Below are 23286 nucleotides of genomic sequence, written 5' to 3' on the forward strand. Positions count from 1 at the left end.
CATATTGTCTAGAATCATTTGCCATAACATGACTGTAACGTTATCAGGGCCCCCATCTCTGAAATTACCATATTTGATTCTGGATGTATTAAACGTGTTTAAAAAAAAAAAGCAAAAAAAAAAAAGAAAAAAAAAAAAAAAGCATAGATAGACTTAGGTGTTTCCCATTCTGGATTAGATGCTTAGTGTCACTTGTAGAAACATTGTCCCTAATACCATTGTATATTAGCAACTGCGAGAAAGCGAGAGTAATTGACACAGGTTCCAATGTGAAGCTTAACTGTATTCTTAGTTGTGTCATTCGGTTTTGTGGAAGCTAGTGCCGCTATATTTATTCATCTGTTTTTAATAATGACACGTGCGTTCCTGAAACTATGTACGGCAACATTGTCAGCATCATACCCCCATATGGGTTACCTACGGCAGATCCAACATTATCGTTCAGTGGTTGCAAATGACGACCACGTTATGGCCTGGTAGACCTAGTCTTGTCGCAGGAACTCATCACCAGCTGTTATACAATCGATTTAAGATACTTTGCCCGTATGGTGCCGTTCAAAATTACGTAACGCTTTAAGAGAAGGGGTTATCATGGGATACGTCTGGTTTTATGGATTTCGTGAAACATGTATGACGACTAGACCAATAATGTCTGTTCTGAAGTCGGAGGATGGGCCCAGGGCCGACATGCCTGAATCTTAATTGGATAAAGGTGCGTTTAATACAGTTCAAGATTCAAGATACAAACATTTTTTAAATGACAAAACTGAAGCTAAATAATGACATATGGCGCATCGGGTTTCCAGGCACGGTGGAGCAGGGGGTGAGGGTGGAGGGTGGTGGTGGAGGGAGGATGAATAAAAAATATTATTGGTAGTAAATCTTAAGGCAGAGATGAATTTTACTTGTATAATGCAAGAAATTGTGTTTCAGGACATCTAGTTTTCAAAAGTTTACTCCCGAAACCACCTAGAAACTTTGCTTTGCGCTTTCCATATTTCAGCCCCTCCAATGTTTACTTGCTCCTGCCGTGCCTGGTTTCCGAGTTCTCTCATTTGAAACCATTAATCCCTGACATGGACAAACAGCTAAGCTTCATACACAGGACAACGGATAAACACGAACATAAAATATCAAGAAAGACAGTAAACTTACTGCATGGACAAGCAGTTAAGCTTCATACACAGGACAACGGATAAACACGAACATAAAACATCAACATGGTAAAAGAAGACAGAAAGACAGTAAACTTACTGCATGGACAAGCAGCTAAGCTTCATAGACAGGACAACGGATAAACACGAACATAAAATATCAACATGGTAAAAGAAGACAGAAAGACAGTAAACTTACTGCATGGACAAGCAGCTAAGCTTCATACACAGGACAACGGATAAACACGAACATAAAATATCAACATGGTAAAAGAAGACAGAAAGACAGTAAACTTACTGCATGGACAAGCAGCTAAGTTTCACACACAGGACAACGGATAAACAGGAACATAAAATATCAACATGGTAAAAGAAGACAGAATGACAGTAAACTTACTGCATGGACAAGCAGCTAAGCTTCATACACAGGACAACGGATAAACACGAACATAAAATATCAACATGGTAAAAGAAGACAGAATGACAGTCAACTTACTGCAATTAAGGGCGGCACCTTGTTGAAGATGGCCATGCAGCTGGAGTAGTTGGTCCACATCTTATTCAGGGTGGGGCTGACGAACCACGTGCCGTTCTCTGTACACACCTTCGACGCGTTCTCTGAAATGTCATTGCTAAATTAATAAAGATATATCACGCTCCCCCACCTATGACCAAAGACATCCGACAAAAGAGAAGAGCAACACTCCAAAACGGGGAAAATAATTACATAATGGATCCATCTATGGCATTCCGTTATTCGAGTGGGTTTTCTCCTATTCCAACCAGTTCCCTTGTAATAATAATAATAATAATAATAAAAATAACAGAACAACAATAATAGTATTTCTGCCGCTCTGTCTCTGTCTCTGTCTGTCTGTCTGTCTGTCTCTCTCCGTCTATCTTTCTCTGTCTGTCTGTCTCTCTCTCTCCGTCTATCTTTCTCTGTCTGTCTGTCTGTCTGTCTGTCTGTCTCTCTCTCTCTCTCTCTCTCTCTCTCTCTCTCTCTCTCTCTCTCTCTCTCTCTCTCTCTCTCTCTCTCTCTCTCTCTCTCTCTCTCTTCTTTTAGTATATTTTCACCGACAATGTCTCTTAACCAGTAATTTAAACAAACACGGAATTCGTTCACAGATGCCATTTAAACAGAATTGTTTCGCGGTTGTAGAGACAAGGACTAGGATGTGAAGGGAATGCAATAACCCGACAGTTGGACAAAACATAAAAACTGTCTCTAGGTAACATAAACAAACAAGAGACTGTAAACTTACCATCCATTTGGAACATGTTGACGTAGTTGGGGCAGGGCATGACGGACACCGTCCCGGCGGGGGTGTCTGGCCAGCACACCAGTGTATCCCAGTACATGGGGCAGTGCACTCCTGCAAGAGTCAAGAGGATATTAAATATATGTACAGGAGCGCGGGCGATGTGTGGGCTAGGGTACGGACTCATAAGGTGGAAAACAAACGCATAAAAAACAACAAACAAATAAATAAATATATATATATATATATATATATATATATATATATATATATATATATATATATATATATATCATGGGCGTCAATCCGGCTTTAAAAATGTGTGTGTGTGGGGGGGGGGGGGGGCGTGTTAGTGTGTGTGTGTGTGTGTGTGTGTGTGTGTGTGTTTGTGTGTGTGTGTGTGTGTGAGAGAGAGAGAGAGAGAGAGAGAGAGAGAGAGAGAGAGAGAGAGATAAAGGAATGCCAATGAAAATCGTAAAGCTACACATTAGAGGTTAAACTTTTAATTTTGTTGTTTTGTTTTGTTAGTGCTGTTGTTGATTTTGTTGGTGTTGTTGTTGGTTTTGTTGGTGTTGTTGTTGTTGCTTTTGCTAAACGAAAAAATGAGGGGGGGGGGGGGAGACACTTATATAGATTGTCCCCCGGCGTTGAAAAGTGAGGGGGACGCGTCCCCCCTGTCCTCCACCGATCGACGCCCATGATATATATATATATATATATATATATATATATATATATATATATATATATATATATATATATATATATATATATATATAATACTAAACGAGCTTGGCTGTCATACCATTTTTATGAAATGAGTGAACAGTTTTGGTATCTGAAGAGTGAACGCGAGTCGGATACCAACACTGTTCACGAGTTTCATAATAATGGTATGGCAGGCAAGGTAGTTAAGTATTTTATTTATTACAAACCAACTGCAAACAAACCGAAACGCCGAAGTAAGCAGATGTCGAGACCTACTATACGTTATTTGTCTACGAATTGGGTCAGCATGTGATTTACGTCACGCTCACGTCACGCCAATATTACACTAGTATGTGCTTTTCTGTTTGTGGGAAAGTGCATATAAAAGATCCCGTTCTGCATTAGGAAAGATGTAGCGGGTTTCCTCTGATGACTATATGTCAGAATTACCAAATATTTGACATCCAATATCCGATGATTAATTAATCAATATGCTCTAGTCGTATCGTTAAACAAAATAAACTTTATTTTGTTTTTGCATTAAAAATCTAAAAAAAAAAAAACAGAGTTCCCGAAAGTACTACGGTATGGGAGTTTCGTATTAATCATCTATTTATGTTTTATTTTGAGATAGTCTGGCTGAGCCGATCTTACCATTAGGAATTTGTCGACTCTCGTTGTACATCTGTTTGTAACATGCTATGGAGGCGTTCTGAATTCTCTGTTGCTGGTCCTCAGGAGATATCCACACGACATCCTGCAATTACACAATCATTTAGCAACGTGACGAAGTGGAATATCTACAACATACGACATCCTGCAATTACACAATCAAATAGCAACGTCACACGTGACGGAGAGGAATATCGACAAAATACGACATCCTGCAATTACACAATCAAATAGCAACGTGACGGAGTGGAATATCTACAAAATACGATATCCTGAAATTACTAAATCATATAGCAACGTGACGGAGTGGAATATCTACAACATACGACATCCTGCAATTACACAATCATATAGCAACGTGACGGAGTGAAATATTTACAACACACGACATCCTGCAATTACACAACCATTTAGCAACGTGACGGAGTGGAATATCTACCAACACACGACGTCCTGCAATTACACAATCATTTAGCAACGTGACGGAGTGGAATATCTACCAACACACATCCTGCAATTACACCCATTTAGTAATGTGACGCAGTGAAATATCTACCAACACACATTCTACAATTACATAATCATTTAGTAATGTGATGGAGAGAATACCATCACACGACATCCTGCAATTATACAATCATTTAGTAATGTGACAGAGTGGAATATCTACAACACAGGACATCCTGCAATTACACAATCTTTTAGCAACGTGACGGTTAGGAATATCTACAACACAGGACATCCTGCAATTATAAAACATTTAGCAACGTGGCGGTTAGGAATATATACAACAAACGACATCCTGCAATTACACAATCATTTAGCAACGTGACGGAGTGGAATATCTACCAACACACGACATCCTGCAATTAGACAATCATTTAGCAACGTGACAGAGTGAAATATCTACCAACACACATTTTGCAATTACAGAATCATTTAGTAATGTGACGGAGAGAATACTATCACACGACATCCTGCAATTATGCAATCATTTAGTAACGTGACGGAGTGGAATATCTACCATCAATTAAACAATCATTTAGTAATGTTACGGAGGGGAAAATCTGCCACCACACGACATCCTGCAATTACACAATCATTTAGCAATGTGACGGAGGGGAATATATACGACATCCTGCAATTACACAGTCATTTAGCAACGTGACGGAGTAGAATATCTACACCAAACGACATCCTGCAATTATAAAAATCATTTAGCAACGTGACGGAGTAAAATATCTACAACAAACGACATCCTGCACTTATACAATCATTTAGCAACGTGACGGTTGGGAATATCTACAACACACGGCATCCTGCAATTACACAATCATTTAGAAATGTGACGGAGTGGACTATCTACCAACACATGACCTCCCTCCTGCAATTGCACACACATACATACACGCACATATGCACACACACGCACACATACACACACACGTACAAAACATAAGCACCAAAACGCATTGTTTAATCAGGAAAGTAGTTATTGTTATTTATTAACGAGAAAAATAAACGGTTTTCAGATGTTATCAACTAACAGAGACTTTTTAACGACTGTAATTACATACCAGATATATTTTTCTGCATTAAATATTAGTGGCTGTATATTAAATGTGTTTCTGATCATTCTAATATTTGTACTAGCTTAAATTTCATTTTATTTCCTAAAAATTATTTTTTCGTACGTACGAAATTATTTGAAGACAAAATCAAGTTTGGGCTTCTTACAAATATTAAGACGACCAGAAACACACTGCATATACAGACACTGATATTCTAAACAAGAAAATATATTTAATATATAAGTTTAATCGTAGAAATATTTTATTAGTCGGAAACATCTTACACTGCAGCAAACTCGAGAATGTCCCTTTAAATATTCTGTATATCAAAATGTTTATATTTTAAACGTGTCACTTTTTTATGTGTCATATTTGTTAAAGCGGTAATTGTGTAATGTAAGTAAAGCTATTAATAAATAAACTAATTTTGTATCTTTTGTATTTTTGAAAGCAGTTTATTTTTATTTTTGTCATGCATTAATTATTGAATCTCGTCTGCAGTGTGATAGCGTGTCGAACTAGATGTCGCGCAGTGTATCACCGTGTCTGCTAGTTTTATATTTGAGAATATAGATACATTTTATTTTGTAAAACAAAATATACATTTTGTAGATATTTATAAATAAAATAATATGATGTGCACATAGCGAGGAATGGTAAGTAGCAGCGGATTAGAATCGACAAAAGTCAATAATAAATGGGTAACACATGCATAGTAATAATATACCAGGGCCGTACCCTGACCAAAATCCATGGGGGGGCACTAAATTTTATAAATAATTTTTAACATACTATAAAGATTAAACATTTCTATGCTATTACTGGAGATATATATAAAAAAAAAAAAAGGACAAGATTCTCAGGGGGGGCAGCTGCCCCCCCTGCCCACCCGGAGGGTACGGCCCTGTATACAATATAATAATGCGCGTCATGTATCAATGTTATTGTTCTATGCGTGGTAGCAGTGGCTAAATATTTACACAATTTAATTAGCTGTTTTGATTTGTCGCTGGACAGAAGTTGCGTTTAATTTAAATGTTGATGCTTTATTATAATAATAAGGTTTAATAATTTTTTTTTATCTCTTATGGTACTGTAGAAAGGATACACTAGAACAAAGTAATATTCGTCTTCTACTACATTCATATTGCAGAGACTACAAATCCTATTACCCAATAGCCGATGTATTTTTCGTGCTGGGGTGTCGTTAAATATTCATTTATTATAAATCCTATTATTCTTGTCAATATTGTGGTATCTGCCCGTTTCTATAAATTGATAGTCTATAGTTACACAACATATGTTTATATTTTAGGGCAATAGGTTTCTGAAAGTAAAGTTGTAGGCAATAATTATTAACAACGAATTTGTATAACAGACATTTTGGAGAGTTGCTGAATACAGCAAACATAGATTGAATAAATTGATCTGTCATTCTCCGTTTGAATAGTGATATAAATGTACTACAGTTTTCTACATTTTGATTATACCATATGTGACCAAAACCAGCAGTAAGAAGGGGATATCGTATTTGACTAACCCAGTTAACAGCAAATGGTTTTCTTATGCACTCGTCATATAGGGTGGCATAACACTCTTTCAAAATACAGTTATCTGTATTCAAAGCAAAATATTAGTTTAACGACATATCAGATCATTTTTACTTTGGCGTCCAACGTAGTTATTTCGAAACTCGATCGATCGACAGGGAAATAGAGAATATTCGCTGTCGCCACATAGGTTACTCCTACCAAATAAGCAGCAAGAGGTCTTTTTATGTATTTTCCCATTGACATGAAATCATATACCATAGCTTTTAAAGCACCAGTTATGGGGACATTGGTTGGAACGAGAAAACCCCCCAGAATCCATTGAGGGCGATCGATCCTAATACTCATCGCACCCCAGGCACCCGCTCTACCACTGAGCTATAGCCAGATACTTATATGAAGGAATGTTTTAGTTAACGACGCACTCCACACATTTTATTTACGGTTATATGGCGTCAGACATATGGTTACGGACCACGCAGATATTGAGAGAGGAACCCGCTGTCGCCACTTCATGGGCTACTCTTTTCGATTAGCACCAAGGGATCTTTTTCATGCACCATTTTACAGACAGGATAGTACATGCCACGGTCTTTGTTACACCAGTTGTGGAGCACTGGCTGGAACGAGAAATAGCCAAATGGGTCAAGAAAGTTATAGGTTCAGACTCACGATTTCTGCCAGCCCCTGTGCAACGCATTCACAGAAATGCTCACGCTTTCATTACTTTAGGTTCCTTAATTATTTATTGGCAAGCATCAGACGACAAGGAAACCCGAAAAGAACACGATGGCAGTTGCCAGTGATGGAATTGGTTTCTCACAACAAAATACTAATTATCTGCATGCTTCATTATTCTGTCTTTTATGGTGTCGGGTTGCGATGACCCACCCCTAACCCTGATCTCAACTGATATCATGCTTCAACTTGACATCATGTTTTTTGACCTACTCAAAATATGGAGTTCCAAAGCCTTAAAGTCCAACATATTCACGAATTATCTGTTTATCTTGTACGAAGATACAATTCTGAATGCAATATCTTGTACGAAGATACAATTCCGAAGGCAATAACAGTTTTGCAGTTTTGATTAACAAGAGTAACCCAGTTTTCCAATAAACACATTGGCCGAGATTGCATTGTTGTGGCGTCAATGCATTGTATTCATGAGTACTAGGAAACACAAATGTTTATGACGGATGCGCTGATTAATTTTCTTTGCAGGTATTAAATCCGGCATCTTTGAGAAATATGCGATGTGCGATGAGAACGAACTAAATCGTCCAGGAATACGTCAGGCGAGAGAAGGACCAGCTAAATTGGAAACATAATGCAATTTGAAAAACATAAGAAGCCGACCGTGGAGAATGTGTCGCACAATTAGATTATTTTGAGATATGATTTGTACTTCAATATTACCACTGACGATTTTTTTTTTTTGGGGGGGGGGGGGGGGGGGGGGGGTGGTGTTATTATCAAAAGGGCAGTAAACAGATGATAAAAATAGCCTCAGCTGCGTATGGAGGAATCTATGCAGGGAGGGGTCTAGACTGGCAAGCGAAGTTTATAGGGGGATCGACTTACGCTCTCTAGAAAATATATTGAAAAAAGGGGGAAAATTGGCAAGAGCAGGGGGAGGGTTTCGATTGCACATGCGCCTGAGCCTGATATTTCTTATTTTAACAAAGAAAGAATCGTTTCCTTTTTGTCAAATGGCTCACTGAGGGGGTTTGCCGCCATATTCATTGGCCTTCTAACATTATCTTTATATAGATTAAAAGATTAAACCAATGCTTTATTAGCCTATTTGACTACGGTATATACAAATACCATTTATATCGTATAATATACTTTTGATTAAATAGAATGTTTCCACATATTCGAAAATTGACTTTATTTTCCGGAACACCTCGGCCGATTACGTATTTTCCGGTATATATTCTCCGGTATATAATACGTGAAGCGGCGTAATATTTTGAAGTTATTTGCCGGAAATTCGCAATTACACACAGTGACGCAATGTGTACAAATATTACACTAATAAAGAAGACTGTTTAGTTTTATACAGCGTCAACGTAGTCTTATTACAAAATAATAACAAATGTAGATGCTAAAATAATTTACGAGGATAATTCCTATATTGCCAACAATTGGGACACGCAAATTAAGAGTGTGGGGGTGGACACATACACTGTCTATGAGTTGTGTTATGAAGTGTCAGGCAAAATATAAACGGTGGCGGCGGAGAAGGTGTAAATGCGGAGGTCATAGCTTCCTCAGGCCCGTAGAAACGATATCTAGGGGGAGGGGTCGGCACAGTCTCTAATTGTGGGGCCACAGTCTTTATTAGGAGTGGGGAACAAGTCATATTTTAACCTTTATATACAACAGGACAAACAAAAAGTACATTTCGTTCTCAAGTAAGGAGCACACGCCTCCCCACCAGGTTTCTGCGGGTCTGCCCCACTCTGACTACAAAAGTGTTTCCAAGTGGACGTTTTGAATGATATCTTCGTTAATCCAGTCGCTGGTATGGATAGACCGAGACTTTAAAACATTATATCATGTCGCCGACTGACGTACGTTCGAGGTTTGATTTGTGGAACCGGCCAAGGAGGTCTCAATGGTATTTGTTTAATTGCGTGGAAACAAAGCTATAACGTTGGTGTACAACCGGAGATGGTTCTTTTAACTTCAAGAACTGCATCAGTCTGATTTGTTTTTACAGAGGTATTAAAAATATATTTTTTTGATACAGAGTAGACAAAAAGTTGAAAGTTTGTTTTGTTTAACGACTTAACTAGAGTACACTGATTTATTAATTATCGATTATGATGACAAAATTTTTGTAATATTTGCCTCGAAGTCTTGGAGATAGCCCGCGACATTTTCAATTTAGTAGCACTTTCCGACAGACAGGACATCATATACCACGTCCTCTGATATACCAGACCAGGCCCGTAGGAACCGGGGGTGGGGGAGGGGGTGGGGGGGGGGGCACCGTAGGTTGTGCTCCCTCCAGATATCGTTCCTTTCATTTGGACGCGGGAAGAACCCTATCCGAGATTTGGTCCACTGAGGTGGTTCGATCCTCCGACGTAAAGCACCTCAGAGTAACGCTCTACCGATTGAGCTAGATCCTACTTCCTTATATAGAAAAGACGCACAAAAGAAAAACTGAATGAAGTAAGCCTATAGACATTCGTCAAATATAGGACCACAATGAATATATATATTTAGCACACGGCGTAATAATATTTTTCTTTTATGCGTTCAGCAGCAGACTAATTGTTATTTATTAGAAATATTCGGCTTATCAGTGACAAAAGACGAGATAAAAGCTTCCGACTAGGAATGTTATTTGTGAATCATCTATATTACGATCACTGTCTCTCCATCATCACAAGTCAAGCTGCGAGTCCCTATCGTGCACTGCAGTATGCTATTGTTTTTAGTTTGCACGGGTACTCGAGTACTTCGGACGGCCTCGAGTGGCCACAGACCAATCTGATTAAAATTAGTTCTACTGGTCTACCAGTAGATCTAACAGAGTGGACTCCCATGTCCAGGTAACAATTTAAATATCGACCAATTACACTTAGCCTTTTATAGCGTTATTCGGGAGCATACACATTCTAAAAATATCGGGCGAGACTATTTATGCAATAGGCGAACTTGTTGGTCTATTTCAACATTGAAAAAACAGGAGGGAAAGTGCAGTAATAAATTCTGGATTGTATACTAGTATAAACTGATTTTATGGCTATACCATTACGGTTTTGTTTTCGTCTTGAAACGAATTTTATATAAAATTTGATATTGAAATTAGTTTCCGGCATACTTCGTAATTCACCCGAATCATTTCGTATACCTCGGCATAATTCCGAATGTTTTCAAATTCTTTTCAAATCACTGGCATGATTTTGCAAGTAAGGTTTTGACTGACCAAATGAAAGGTCAACTGGATATGAGCTTCAACGTGCTGCTGTTAGATCCACTTGTAATAGTGGAGCTAATTTTAATTAGATTGGCCACAGACCACAATTAATTTCGCTATATAGCTTTAGTTTCTATATAGCCTTAGTGGCTACAACATTTTTTATTAATATCAGCAGGATACATACCCTGAAAAGGACAACCTCTATTGTCCAGCTCTTTCTCCCAAAATATTGGTTTAAACAAACACACCCTCTAAACCTGGCCGGAGTTACACCCATTTTACACAAAAAGCACTACTTTTGCATGGGTCGGAATTACCACAAACAAGTCTTCAATGTCAACAACAAGTAACACATGTTTACAAACTACATGCTCTCCCCTGTCAACTTCAGTCAAATAGTTGCCACTTCATAGCTGTCTGCCATGAAATAATCACAGTCAAACAGCAGACTACTTGCGCGAACAAATTGCCGGATTGCCCGAGTACTCGAGTACTCTTGGAGACACTATATCCTATACGGAATGCTCCCTTGGCTTGCCAAGATGCTGTCTCTTGTACCGTTAGGAGGCGAGACGTAGCCCAATGGTAAAACGCTCGCTTGATCTGCGGTCGGTTTGGGATCGATTCCCGTCAGTTTGCCCATTGGGCTATTTCTCGCCCCAGCCATTGCACCACGACTGGTACATCAAAGGCCGTGGTATGTGCTATCCTGTCTATGGGGTGATGCATATAAAAGCTCTCTTGCTGCTAATCGAAAAGAGTAGCCCATGAAGTGACAACAGCGGGTTTCTTCTCTCAATATCTGTGTGGGCCTTAACTATATGTCCGACGCCATATAACCGTAAATAAAATGTGTTGAGTGCGTCGTTAAATAAACCATTTCCTTCCTGTACCGTTAGGGTAGACAAGTTTTTTTCTTTCTTCAAATATTGGACAGGAGCCGCCTAATACGCGGACTAAATATTCACGACAGTGTAGGTTTTCGGTGTATATTATTAGATGATTTTGTTAATTAATAAAGAAAATTATTATTGGCGCATCAAATTATGCACAGTATTATTACCTTGATCTGTGTGCAAAAATAATTTTAATAGTATTTTTAAACACTTCGATTCAATGTTTCTGGAATTGTTATACGATTGAAGTTATAGTTTGTTTTAACGACAAAACTAGAGCACAATGATTTATTAATCATCGGCCATTGGATGTTTCAGAGTGGCCCCCTGCCCCCCCCCCCCCAACACACACACACAAACACACACACGCACACACTTTTTAATCGGCTATTGGATGTCAAACATTTGGTAATTCTGATGACTTCGAGTCAGAATTACCAAATGCAGAAAGGGGTCTTTTATGTGCATTTTCCCACAGACAGGAAAGCACATACCACGGCCTTTGACCAGTGGTTGTACACTGTTTGAAAATAATATATCAGTTGAACGAATCTACCGTGGCGGTTCGTTCCTGCGACTCCAGCACCTCAAGCGAGCGCTCAACCGACTGAGCTAAATCCCGCGCATGTCCCGTATCTAGACCAAGTGCTGCAGTTATCGTATTTTAAACACACTAATTTGAGAGGTCTTTAAACAAACACCCTTTGCTTTCCCATAAAACTGGAGCTGTGACACAGAGAAAAATAATGACAAGTGATGTACTGATAGCTATGTAAGTTATGCCTACCGAGAATTAAGGCGCGGATCTAGTGTATTTTAATGGTAGTGGAATAACATTAATTCAATGACAAGAAAGAAAGAAATGTTTTATTTAACGACGCACTCAACACATTTTATTTACGGTTATATGGCGTCAGACATATGGTTAAGGACCACACAGATATTGAGAGAGGAAACTCGCTGTCGCCACTTCATGGGCTACTCTTTTCGATTAGCAGCATGGGGTCTTTTAAATGCACCACCCCACAGACAGGGTAGTACATACCACGGCCTTTGATATACCAGTCGTGGTGCAATTTAATAACAAGAAAAAAAATATATTTCTTGACCTCTAGTCCTCGCCTAAATCCGTGCCTGCTTAGTATATAAGACGACAGGAGAACAGAGCATCAGACATCGGCGTCAGTTGTGTAGTGGTCAAGCGATCGGTGTTAAGGACAACAGGCACTAGGATCGCTTCCCGGTACCGATTCCAACCCAGAGCGAGGGTAACGACTCAATAGGTAGGGGTACGGCTACTTCACCGACTTGTCTCTTACTAATCACTAACAACTAACAACTAACCCACTGTTCTGGACGCACAGGCCAGTTAGCTGAGGTGTGTGCCCAGGACAGCGTGCTTGAATCTTAAAATTGGATTTAAGCACGAAACTAAGTATAAATGAATGAATGATTAGCCATCAGACCGACTTCTCTCTCGCTAACTCCCTGTCCTGGACAGACAGCCCAGAGTGGCCAGGAAAGCGTGCTTGGACATTAATTGGATATAAGCAGTACAATAAGTATAAAGAAAGAAACAAAGACGAGACTGACCGCCCTGAGAGTGGTGAGAAGACTGGTGATCGCCAGGACTCCGTAGGCCGGCAGACCCAGGGGTGGGTACGTCGTCATCTCCTAAAACAAGCAAGTTTACATCGTCAGTTAAATGGGTTGGATCTAAGAAAATGTTATTCACAAATACAGGTAGATCTAGCACACTTTCAGACACTAAAAAAACGACCCCCCCCCCCCCCAAAAAAAAAAAAAAAAAAAAAAGAAGAAGAAGCAAAAAAAACCCCCCAAAAACACACACAAAACCCCCCAGCAATAGCAAAACACAACAACCCCCCCTAAAAAAGCCACACACACACAAACACAGAGAGAGAGAGAGAGAGAGAGAGAGGAGAGGAGCGAGAGAGAGAGAGAGAGAGAGAGAGAGAGAGAGAGAGAGAGAGAGAGAGAGAGAGAGAGAGAGAGAGAGAGACCTAACACCGGAAAAAAATCAAATGATCCATACATTATATGTTTTTGTAAATACAATAATTACCAATAACTATGAGAAATGAATTACTAATATGCACAAACAAAAACTATATATTAAAGAATTTTCTGCAGATTTAAAAACCAAATAACTAGATGAAATATATAAACAATGTATTACATAGCAGTATAAACAATATACTGATGTATAGTCAAACCTGCTCTACTAAGCGACCACCTGTCTTAAACAGCCACCTCAATTATGTGAAACGCCTTTATCTAGTACATCATAACCTGTATTAAACAACCACCTGTTTTAAGAGACCATTTCCTTGGTTGCTAAACACAGATTTCAAATGCACAGACACACAGATAATAATAAAGTACATCCCTAGAAAAGAAATGAATAGACGCCATGCTACACATGGCAGAATTCCAACGTTAGTTCCTCCCTGGATGGTTTGCGGTTTAGTACTATCTAAGACAAACAAGATTGTTGCGGCGTTAGTCAGTAAAGAATTCGCCGCCAGATTACGTGTCATGTGTATAATGACATCAGATTAGTGTCCAGCCTCGCTGACCAGAGCTGTCTGATGGACATCGTAGACATGTCAGACGGCCTGCCCATCACAGATAGACTTTGTCCAAATTAAACGGCTTTTAAAACTATACCGAAACACATTAAGAACATTTCATCAAGCCTGTCCACCACAGATAAATTACTTCTAAATTAAACAGCTTTTTAAACTATACCGCAACACATTACAGTAGCAGATCCGGAGGGGGGGGGGTCCAGCGGTCCGGACCCCCCCCCCCCCCCCCTTTTGAAAACCGACCATAACGTTTCAGGGGAAACGTAATTATATTAACTGTTCTGTGTAAAAGGAGAGATCAGTCATCACATTTTGACCTCCGCCCCTTCAGAAATCCTTCATCCGCGCCTACATTAGGAACGTACCATCAAGCCTGCCCATCACAGATAAACTATGTCCAAATTAAACAGCTTTTTAAACTATACTGAAACACATTAGTAACGAATCATTAGCAGGATTCATTCCATCAAAAATTGCCGTACAAATGATTAGGGTCAAAGATGATAGGCAAGAAGGTGTGTTGACAAATTATATGTTGAGCAGACAACTTTATATCTGAAGAGCGCCTCTCTTACAACTGACGTCAATCCTGCATGTGTGTGCCTGAACGCATACGTACGCGCGTGTATGTGCGCGTTTGTGTGTACGCATGTGTGCTTACCTATACATAGTCCATAATACGTAAGAGTGGTCGGATACACAGACGCATACGCACATGTGTATGGAGACGCATAGATGAAATCTACATTACACTTATAACGAACATGCTCAGAACGAAATAGTGCATAGAACGAACTGGTCGTAAAGTCCAGTTTTATCTCCCTATTCAATAATAACCAACTTATGCTAATGTGTACAATGAACTACTGTTATAACGAACTAACTATCATGGTCCCTTGCGGTTCGTTATACGAGTACTTGTTATAAATAGTACATGTAAAATTATTGTTACGGATCACGCATTGCGGATGATGGATTCATTTCATTTCAACTTATTTTCGTGCTTATATCCAATTAACGTTCAAGCACGCTGTCATGGGCACACACCTCAGCTAGCTGGGCTGTCTGTCCAGGACAGCGGGTTAGTTGTTAGTTGTTATTGGTTACTGAGAGAGAAGAGAGTGTAGTGGTCTTACACCTAGCCTAGCCACTGAGTCGTTGAAACTCGCTCTGGTTGGGAGCCGGTACCGAAATGCGAACCCTGTACCTACCAGCCTTATGTCCGATGGCTTAACCACGACACCACTGAGGCCGGTGGACTGCGGATTACGTATACGTATTTGCTCAAGAATTACGAATAAATGGAACAAAACGCACCCAGGCAGCTTTCGATTTACGACGATCTTGGATCCCTTACTAATGACCATCCATCATCGAGCTGTAATGCCTTTCTGCTTTGAAAATAACTAAGCTTCACAATGATTAACGCCATTAAATTAGCTGCCAATAAGAGGGACCCCACCTTTACGTAATTACCGCCCGCCATCAAAGCGAGTCATGATTATAATATAGTCTAGATTTCGTTCATTTTAACTTATTTTCGTGCTTACCGGCCTCGGTGGCGTCGTGGCAGGCCATCGGTCTACAGGCTGGCAGGTAATGGGTTCGGATCCCAGTCGAGGCATGGGATTTTTAATCCAGATATCGACTCCAAACCCTGAGTGAGTGCTCCGCAAGGCTCAATGGGTAGGTGTAAACCACTTGCACCGACCAGTGATCCATAACTGGTTCAACAAAGGCCATGGTTTGTGCTATCCTGCCTGTGGGAAGCGCAAATAAAAGATCCCTTGCTGCCTGTCGTAAAAAGAGTAGCCTATGTGGCGACAGCGGGTTTCCTCTAAAAAAATCTGTGTGGTCCTTAACCATATGTCTGACGCCATATAACCGTAAATAAAATGTGTTGAGTGCGTCGTTAAATAAAACACTTCTTTATTTTCGTGCTTATATCCAATTAAGGTTCAAGCACGCTGTCCAGGACAGTGGGTTAGTTGTTAGTTTGTTAGTGGTTAGTGAGAAAGAAGAGGGTGCAGTGGCCTTACACCTACCCATTGAGCCCTTAATTACTCGCTCTGGGTTGGAGCCGGTACCGAGCTGCGAACCCTGTACGTGCCAGCCTGTAGTCCGATGGCTTAACCACTACGCCACCGAAGCCGGTTAAAGTCTAGAAGATATACTGAACAACAAAAGACACGCAAATATTAATTTAATTAAATTTATTTACAGTTATTCAGTTTGAGTCTCATTAGTTTTTGTGTCTATTAAAAGTATCAATATGTTGGGCACTGTAGACCAATTCTGAAAGGTTATTTACTTAATTAATTGTATTAGGAAAACAGTAAAAAAAAAAACTAAAAAAAAAAACTAATAAAAAAAATAAACCCAAAAAAATCGCGTTTATCTTGTTGTTTAGTATATTTTAGTAAATGTTTATGAGACAGGAACACCGCCTTCCTTCTAAACATTGTAGAGCCTAGTTACCAACTTTATCAGAAAAAGTGGGTGATGTTTTAGAATGGTCTGTCGTCGCGTTAGTTCTATTGTAAGAGCGCGACTGGACAGTCATAGAAGTCGTGAGCGTAGAACGTTAGTAAACTTTGTCGTGACAGTTGGTAGTCTGAGCCAAGAATTAGACTATATGTCAAAAGCACTAACTTTTTGACATCCAATAGTCAGTGTTAAAATATGACACAATAGTAAATCTATATTTTTTTCAAATTCCACCGTGGTACATATTGCACTGTGGCTAAGCTAGTTATACAGGATACGTTAATCGTTCATAAAAAGCAGTGTCACCATTTCTCAGATGAAAAGGAAGGAAGGAACGAAGGAAGAAAGGAAGGAAATGTTTTATTTAACGACGCATTTAACACATTTTATTTTACGGCTATATGTCATCGGACTTCATGGGCTACTCTTTTTGATTAGCAGCAAGAGATCTTTTATATGCACCATCCCACAGACAGGATAGTAGTCTCAGATGGTGACTTATGAGCACTCGTCGCTGTTTTGTTTAAATCGTCAACGCGAAAGATGCACTTGCTAACAGTTAATTTGTGTCGTCCTTAACTATATGTCTGACGCCATATAACCGTAAATAAAATATTTCGAGTGCGTCGTTAAATAAAACATTTCTTTTTTTCCATATAACGGTAAATAAAATGTGTTGAGTGCGCCGTTAAATAAAACATTTCTTTCTTTGGTGACTTGTACGGGGTTTTTTTCAGGGTTTTTTGTTTTGTGTTTTGACTGAGCTGAATTAAAAGTACTCTGTCCCATACGCGTTGGGGATCCCAGTGTGTGTGTGTGTGTGTGTGTGTGTGTGTGTGTGTGTGTGTGTGTGTGTGTGTGTGTGTGTGTGGGGGGGTGGGTAAAGCTAATTTTTGCCCGAATTTAACGAAAGTACACGAATCTAGATAATAACAATTATATGTATTTCCATTAAAAATATTTTTACATGGATTACAACGAGTAGAATGATGGAAATACATGGTAAAGGAAGGAAGGAAATGGTAGTATGGTACATTGTTTTCAGAGGACCATGCACCCCATAACTGGTGTAACAAAGGCCGTGGTATGTACTATCTTGTCTGTGGGATGGTGCATATGAAAGATCCCTTGCTGCTAATCGAAAAGAGTAGCCCATGAAGTGGCGACAGCGGGTTTCCTCTCTCTCTATATATATATATCCGTGTGATCCTTAATCATATGTCCGACGCCATATAACCGTAAATAAAATGTGTCGAGTGCGTCGTTAAATACAATATTTCCTTCTTTCTTCTTCAACAAGAACTGTCTGTTAGTGATGCTGGATCTCGAGTCATAAACCTCCGAAGTCTTCCATATTCTGTGTCAGTCATTTAGTTCAAACATTACTGAACACCCCGTCACGTGTCTGTCTGTCTGTACGAGGTGCGTGTGCGCATGTCAACGACCAGACTGAGGACCGATTCTCACCGAAGTCTCTGGAGACATGCAAGGGTTGATTTAAAACACCACATTAATTCTACAAACAGTCTTGCGTCAATTCCACATTCAGATCGCAGTTATTGTGACGAGACTACGACTTCCACGTCGCATTCGTACTTGCGAGGACAAGCTGTGCAGGGCCCTGTTCCACAAAGCGATCATAGCGCTAAGATCACCTTAAGTGTATGAAATAGTTATGCATTTAAGGTAATCTTAGCATTAAGATCGCTTCGTGGAACGGGGCCCTGATCTTTACCTAAAGATTACACGGGGGACAAACTGTTGTCAGTGGCATAGCCAGCCAGGGAAATACGTAGATATGGGGACCATGTATCCCACCCCAATCACATCTCTTTTTAGTCCCCACAACATTGTATATTTGGCTGTCTTCCCATATCACGACTCATAGACTGTGTGCATTCCCCCTGCCCTGAATGTGGATTATAGAATCCTCCAATCCACGAAGAGTATGAAAAGGTGCAAGCTTTTTAATTTTAAAATGCTGTTTGAGAAGACCTTATATTACTGAGCGTTCATTAAACAAAATAACCGCCGTACTAATTTGTTTTTTTTATATCAAAAACAGCATGAAGAATTGTCACTGGCATCGCAGGAGTATTCAAAATAAATTCAGCTTCGTTCTGTATAAACATGCCTCGTGAAGTTGTAAAACAAGATTTAGAAAAAACCCTGATTGGTGTTGTTATGACTACAGATCCACAACATTCGGATGCATTACTTATAATTATCTATGATATTTGAGGGGAAAAAATTGCAGAAGAGATAAAACTATATTTGGTATAATAATCATCGATATCTAAATGTAGGTTTCAAGTACGGTAATAAGCTCTTCTTCCGACAATAGGTGCTTTTGAAGTTAATGCATCTTTAATACCGTGACTGGACTAATATCACATTCAGCAAATATAAAAACACCCCCACAAACGCATGCGACCGCATTGTATCAGGTACGTAAGTTGTAACCAGATCGCAGCCGCGTTCAGGGAAAACTTGTTTTAACGTGCCTGTTCCAATGCTGAACACTGCAGCAGGCGCCTCATAGATTCCTTTATAACATGGTATTGTAATATCTGTCTGGGAGTTAAAACTACCCCTTTTGTTACAGCAGTACGTAGGAAAACAAACGTACCGGGACATAGGCGTGTCTAATTACAATTGTAAATTCTGTATGGCGGTGATGAGCCGTGCTTTTCCTGACGACTACTTAATATACATAAAAATATGATTCTGTTTTTATATTAGCCTGTTAATGTGTTTTTACTGGAGACAGTATAGTTTAGCTTATTGACTTTAAGTTATACGCTTCATATTTGATGTAGACACTAGTATTCAGTAACAAATTGGGTGTATTTAGTGGATGGATACGTACATTTATTGGAAACGTATATTTTATGCTATATATTTTGCTAATGATTTACGAATGTTTTCCATTCAAAACAAACCTAAGCTATTAGGTATTAAATGATGCCATTTTTTTTGGTATTAAACCAGGATCCTAATTTGGAGCCTAATTTACAAGCTCTTTAAGGCTATCTGAAGACTACGCCACACAATACGGGAATAACTGATTGCATGACATCATGTTGGTCTCGTCACAATCGGCTACTGCGGGTAAAGGAAGGAAGGAACGAAATGTTTTTATTTAACGACACACTCAACACATTTTATTTACGGTTATATGGCGTCAGACATATGGTTAAGGACCACACAGATATTGAGAGAAAGAAAGAAGGAAGGAAATGTTTTATTTAACGACGCACTTAACACATTGTATTTACGGTTATTTGGCGTCAGACATATGGTTAAGGACCACACAGATATTGAGAGAGGAAACCTGCTGTCGCCACTTCATGGGCTACTCTTTTTGATTAGCAGCAAGGGATCTTTTATATGCACCATCCCACAGACAGGATAGTACATACCAAGAAATGTTTTATTTAACGACGCACTTAACACATTGTATTTACGGTTATGGCGTCAGAACGGAACGAGAAATAGTCCAATGGGTCCACCGACGGGGATCGATCCCAGACCGATCTCACATCGAGCGTGCGCTTTACCACTGGGCTAGTCCCGCCCGCTAATGCGGGTGTGTATAGACATACCCTTCCTTGAGGCATACTTTTAATACAAGATAAAGACTATTGAATGTCAAACATTTGGTAATTGTGATATATATTCTTAAAAAGGAAACCTGCAACAGTTTTCCTTTTCCATTAGTAGCAAGGAATCTTTTATATGCACCACCCCCACAGGCAGGATAGCACATACCACGGCCTTTAAGATACCAGTCATGGTGCACTGGCTCGAACGAGAAATAGCCCAATGTGTTTAAAAAGTCGGGTCTGTCGCTGTAACTTATAATGAACGCATCTTTAGTAGCGCTGTCTGTAGTTACCATGCACACAGTGTTCGCTCACCTCTGGGAGTAGCAACCTTCAATAGTCGGAAACTGCATTAAGCGAAAACATACAAGTTAATGACATACCGACCAGACGACACAGAGGGTGGAGACATAGCATCACTGCTGACGTGCGAGGTGTGAAATCGTCTCTTTCCACTCACAGGAACAGCTAGGTTCTATCCATTCCCAGATGGTACCTAATGGATGGTTTTATCACTGATGTCAGTTGTGGAAATGGACCCCCCCCCCCCCCCCCCCACCCCAGAGACCCCCCGTCAACCCCACCCCCCCCCCACCCCCCACCCCCCCACACACCCCCCCCCCCCCCCCTCCCAAAAAAAACAAACCCACCCCACTTGTATATCTTATGTGACAGTAAGCTGAGGAAATTGTTTGATCCATTCTCAGATGGTACCTAATGGCTAGTTTTATGCATGTGATGTCATTTGAATGAACACAAAACAAAAGTTTGTTTTCTTTAACGACACCACTGGAGCACATTGATTAATTAATCATCGGCTATTGGATGTCAAACATTTGTTGACTCGTAGTCATCAGACGAAACCTGTTACATTTTTCCTAATGCAGCAAGGGATCTTTTCTATGCACTTTCCCACAGACAGGAAAGCACATACCACGGCCTTTGTCCAGTTGTATTGCACTGGTTTTAACGGAATGAACACAACAACCATACTTAAATATCGCATGTAACAGTGCAATCTCTCTCTGCCTCTGTCTGTCTGTCTGTCTGTCTCTCTCTCTGTCTCTCTCTCTCTCTGTCTCTGTCTCTGTCTCTCTCGCTCTCTCTCTCCCACTCTTTCTTTGTCTCTCTTTTACTGTTGTGTTGTGTGTGTGTCTCTCCTTACTCTCTATCTCTATCACTCTCTCTCTCTCTCTCTCTCTCTCTCTCTCTCTCTCTCTCTCTCTCTATCTCGCTCTCGCCTCCCTCTCTCTATCAGCTAGTCTCTCTCTCTCTCCCTCTCTCTCTCTATATATCAATCTATCTCTCCTCTCTCTCTCCTCTCTCTCTCTCTCTCTCTCTCTCACTAGCTCATCTCTCTCTCTCTCTCTCTCTCCTCTCTTCGCTCTCTCTCCAACTCTCTCTTTGTCTCCTCGTTCTGTGTGTGTGGGTCTCTCTCTACCCTCTCTCTCTCTCTCTCTCTCTCTTCTCTCTCTCTCTCTCTCCTCTCTCTCTCTCTCTCTCTCTCTCTCTCCTCCCTCTCTCTCTCTCTCTCTCTCTCTCGCTCTCCTCCCTCCCTCTCTCTCTCTCTCCTCTCTCTCTAAGTATCCCTCTCTCTCCTCTCTCTCTCTCTCTCTCTCTCTCTCTCTCTCTCTCTCTCTCTCTCTCTCTCTCTCTCTCTCTCTCTCTATTACCTAATCTCTCTCATCTCTCTCTCTCTCTCATCTCTCTCTCTCTCTCTCTCTCTCTCTCTCTCTCTCTCTCTCTCTCTCTCTCTCTCTCTCTGTCTCTCTCTTTCTCTGTGTGTCTCTCTTATAAACAGAAATTCTCTCTCAAACAGTAACACACAATTTCTCTCCCTCGCCATCCCTTTCCCCTCTTTCTGTCACAGCTTTTACCCTTACACACAATGTGTCATTCCCTCTCGCTCTCCTATCTCTCTTCTCTATCTCTCTCTCTCTATCTCTCTCTCTCTCTCTCTCTCTCCCTCCCTCCCTCCCACCCTCCCTCTCTCTCTCTCTCTCTCTCTCTCTCTCTCTCTCTCTCTCTCTCTCTCTCTCTCTCTCTCTGTATATCTGTATCTCTCTCTCTCTTTCTCTGTGTGTGTGTGTATGTGTGTGTGTCTCCCAACCAGTTATATGAAAGGCCGTGGTATATGCTATCCTGTCAGTGGGAAAGTGCATTTAACAGATCCATTACTACAGATGGAAATAAGAAGTGGGTGTTCGAAGTACAAAATGATTGGCATCCAATAGCCGATGATTAATTAATCGATGTGCTCTAGTAATGTCGTTAAACAAAACACATTTTAACTCAACCACAGACCACCCCGTGTGATCGATAACTGAACTGACCCCTTAGATAAGTGTCAGTCTTCGTAAATAACTAGTTTATTAATATTAGAGCAAGAAATAATAATCTTTCAGTTTCATGAAAAGAAAGAGAGAGATAGAAAACAAAGAGGAAGCTAACAAAAGTATTAAATTAATATGCTGCGTTAAGAACATGCATTGCCATCATCAACCCCTCCACTCCTCCAAAAAAACCCACCACAAGGCGCGCGTTTCAGCACGTGCCATTATCGACCCTTCGTTTCAACAAGGAGCGATTGTAGAATATAATATATAATTTCGATGCCAACCCACCACGTTTGAAGTAATTCAGCGATAAGACCAAAGTGTCATGTTCAAGAGCTTGGAGTCGCTTCGCAGTAGATAGCAAAGAAAAAAGAAACCCTGTTATATTTCTAGATCTGGTAAAGGAAAAACCAATTATAAAACCAAAACCGAACAAAACCAATGATCTTATACACATTTACGTCAATCGGCCACACTAAGACTGTGTTATATT

At 40.1% G+C, this 23286-nt stretch overlaps 1 protein-coding gene across 1 annotated transcript in view; it reads right to left on the bottom strand.

The window, feature by feature from the left end:
• The window catches only part of LOC121381449 (secretin receptor-like), a 33077-nt gene extending 19653 nt beyond the window's left edge, over positions 1-13424 (bottom strand). Inside the window, exons 1-4 of the mRNA XM_041510768.1 lie at positions 13347-13424; positions 3779-3881; positions 2420-2530; positions 1651-1772 (exon numbers count right to left, since the gene is read on the bottom strand). Coding sequence (XP_041366702.1) covers positions 1651-1772; positions 2420-2530; positions 3779-3881; positions 13347-13424 — 414 coding nt within the window. The remainder of the gene's footprint in view (positions 1-1650; positions 1773-2419; positions 2531-3778; positions 3882-13346) is intronic.
• Positions 13425-23286: the final 9862 nt, after the last annotated feature.

This window comes from Gigantopelta aegis, chromosome 9, assembly GCF_016097555.1.
Source record: "Gigantopelta aegis isolate Gae_Host chromosome 9, Gae_host_genome, whole genome shotgun sequence".
Classification (NCBI taxonomy): Eukaryota; Metazoa; Mollusca; class Gastropoda; order Neomphalida; family Peltospiridae; genus Gigantopelta; species Gigantopelta aegis.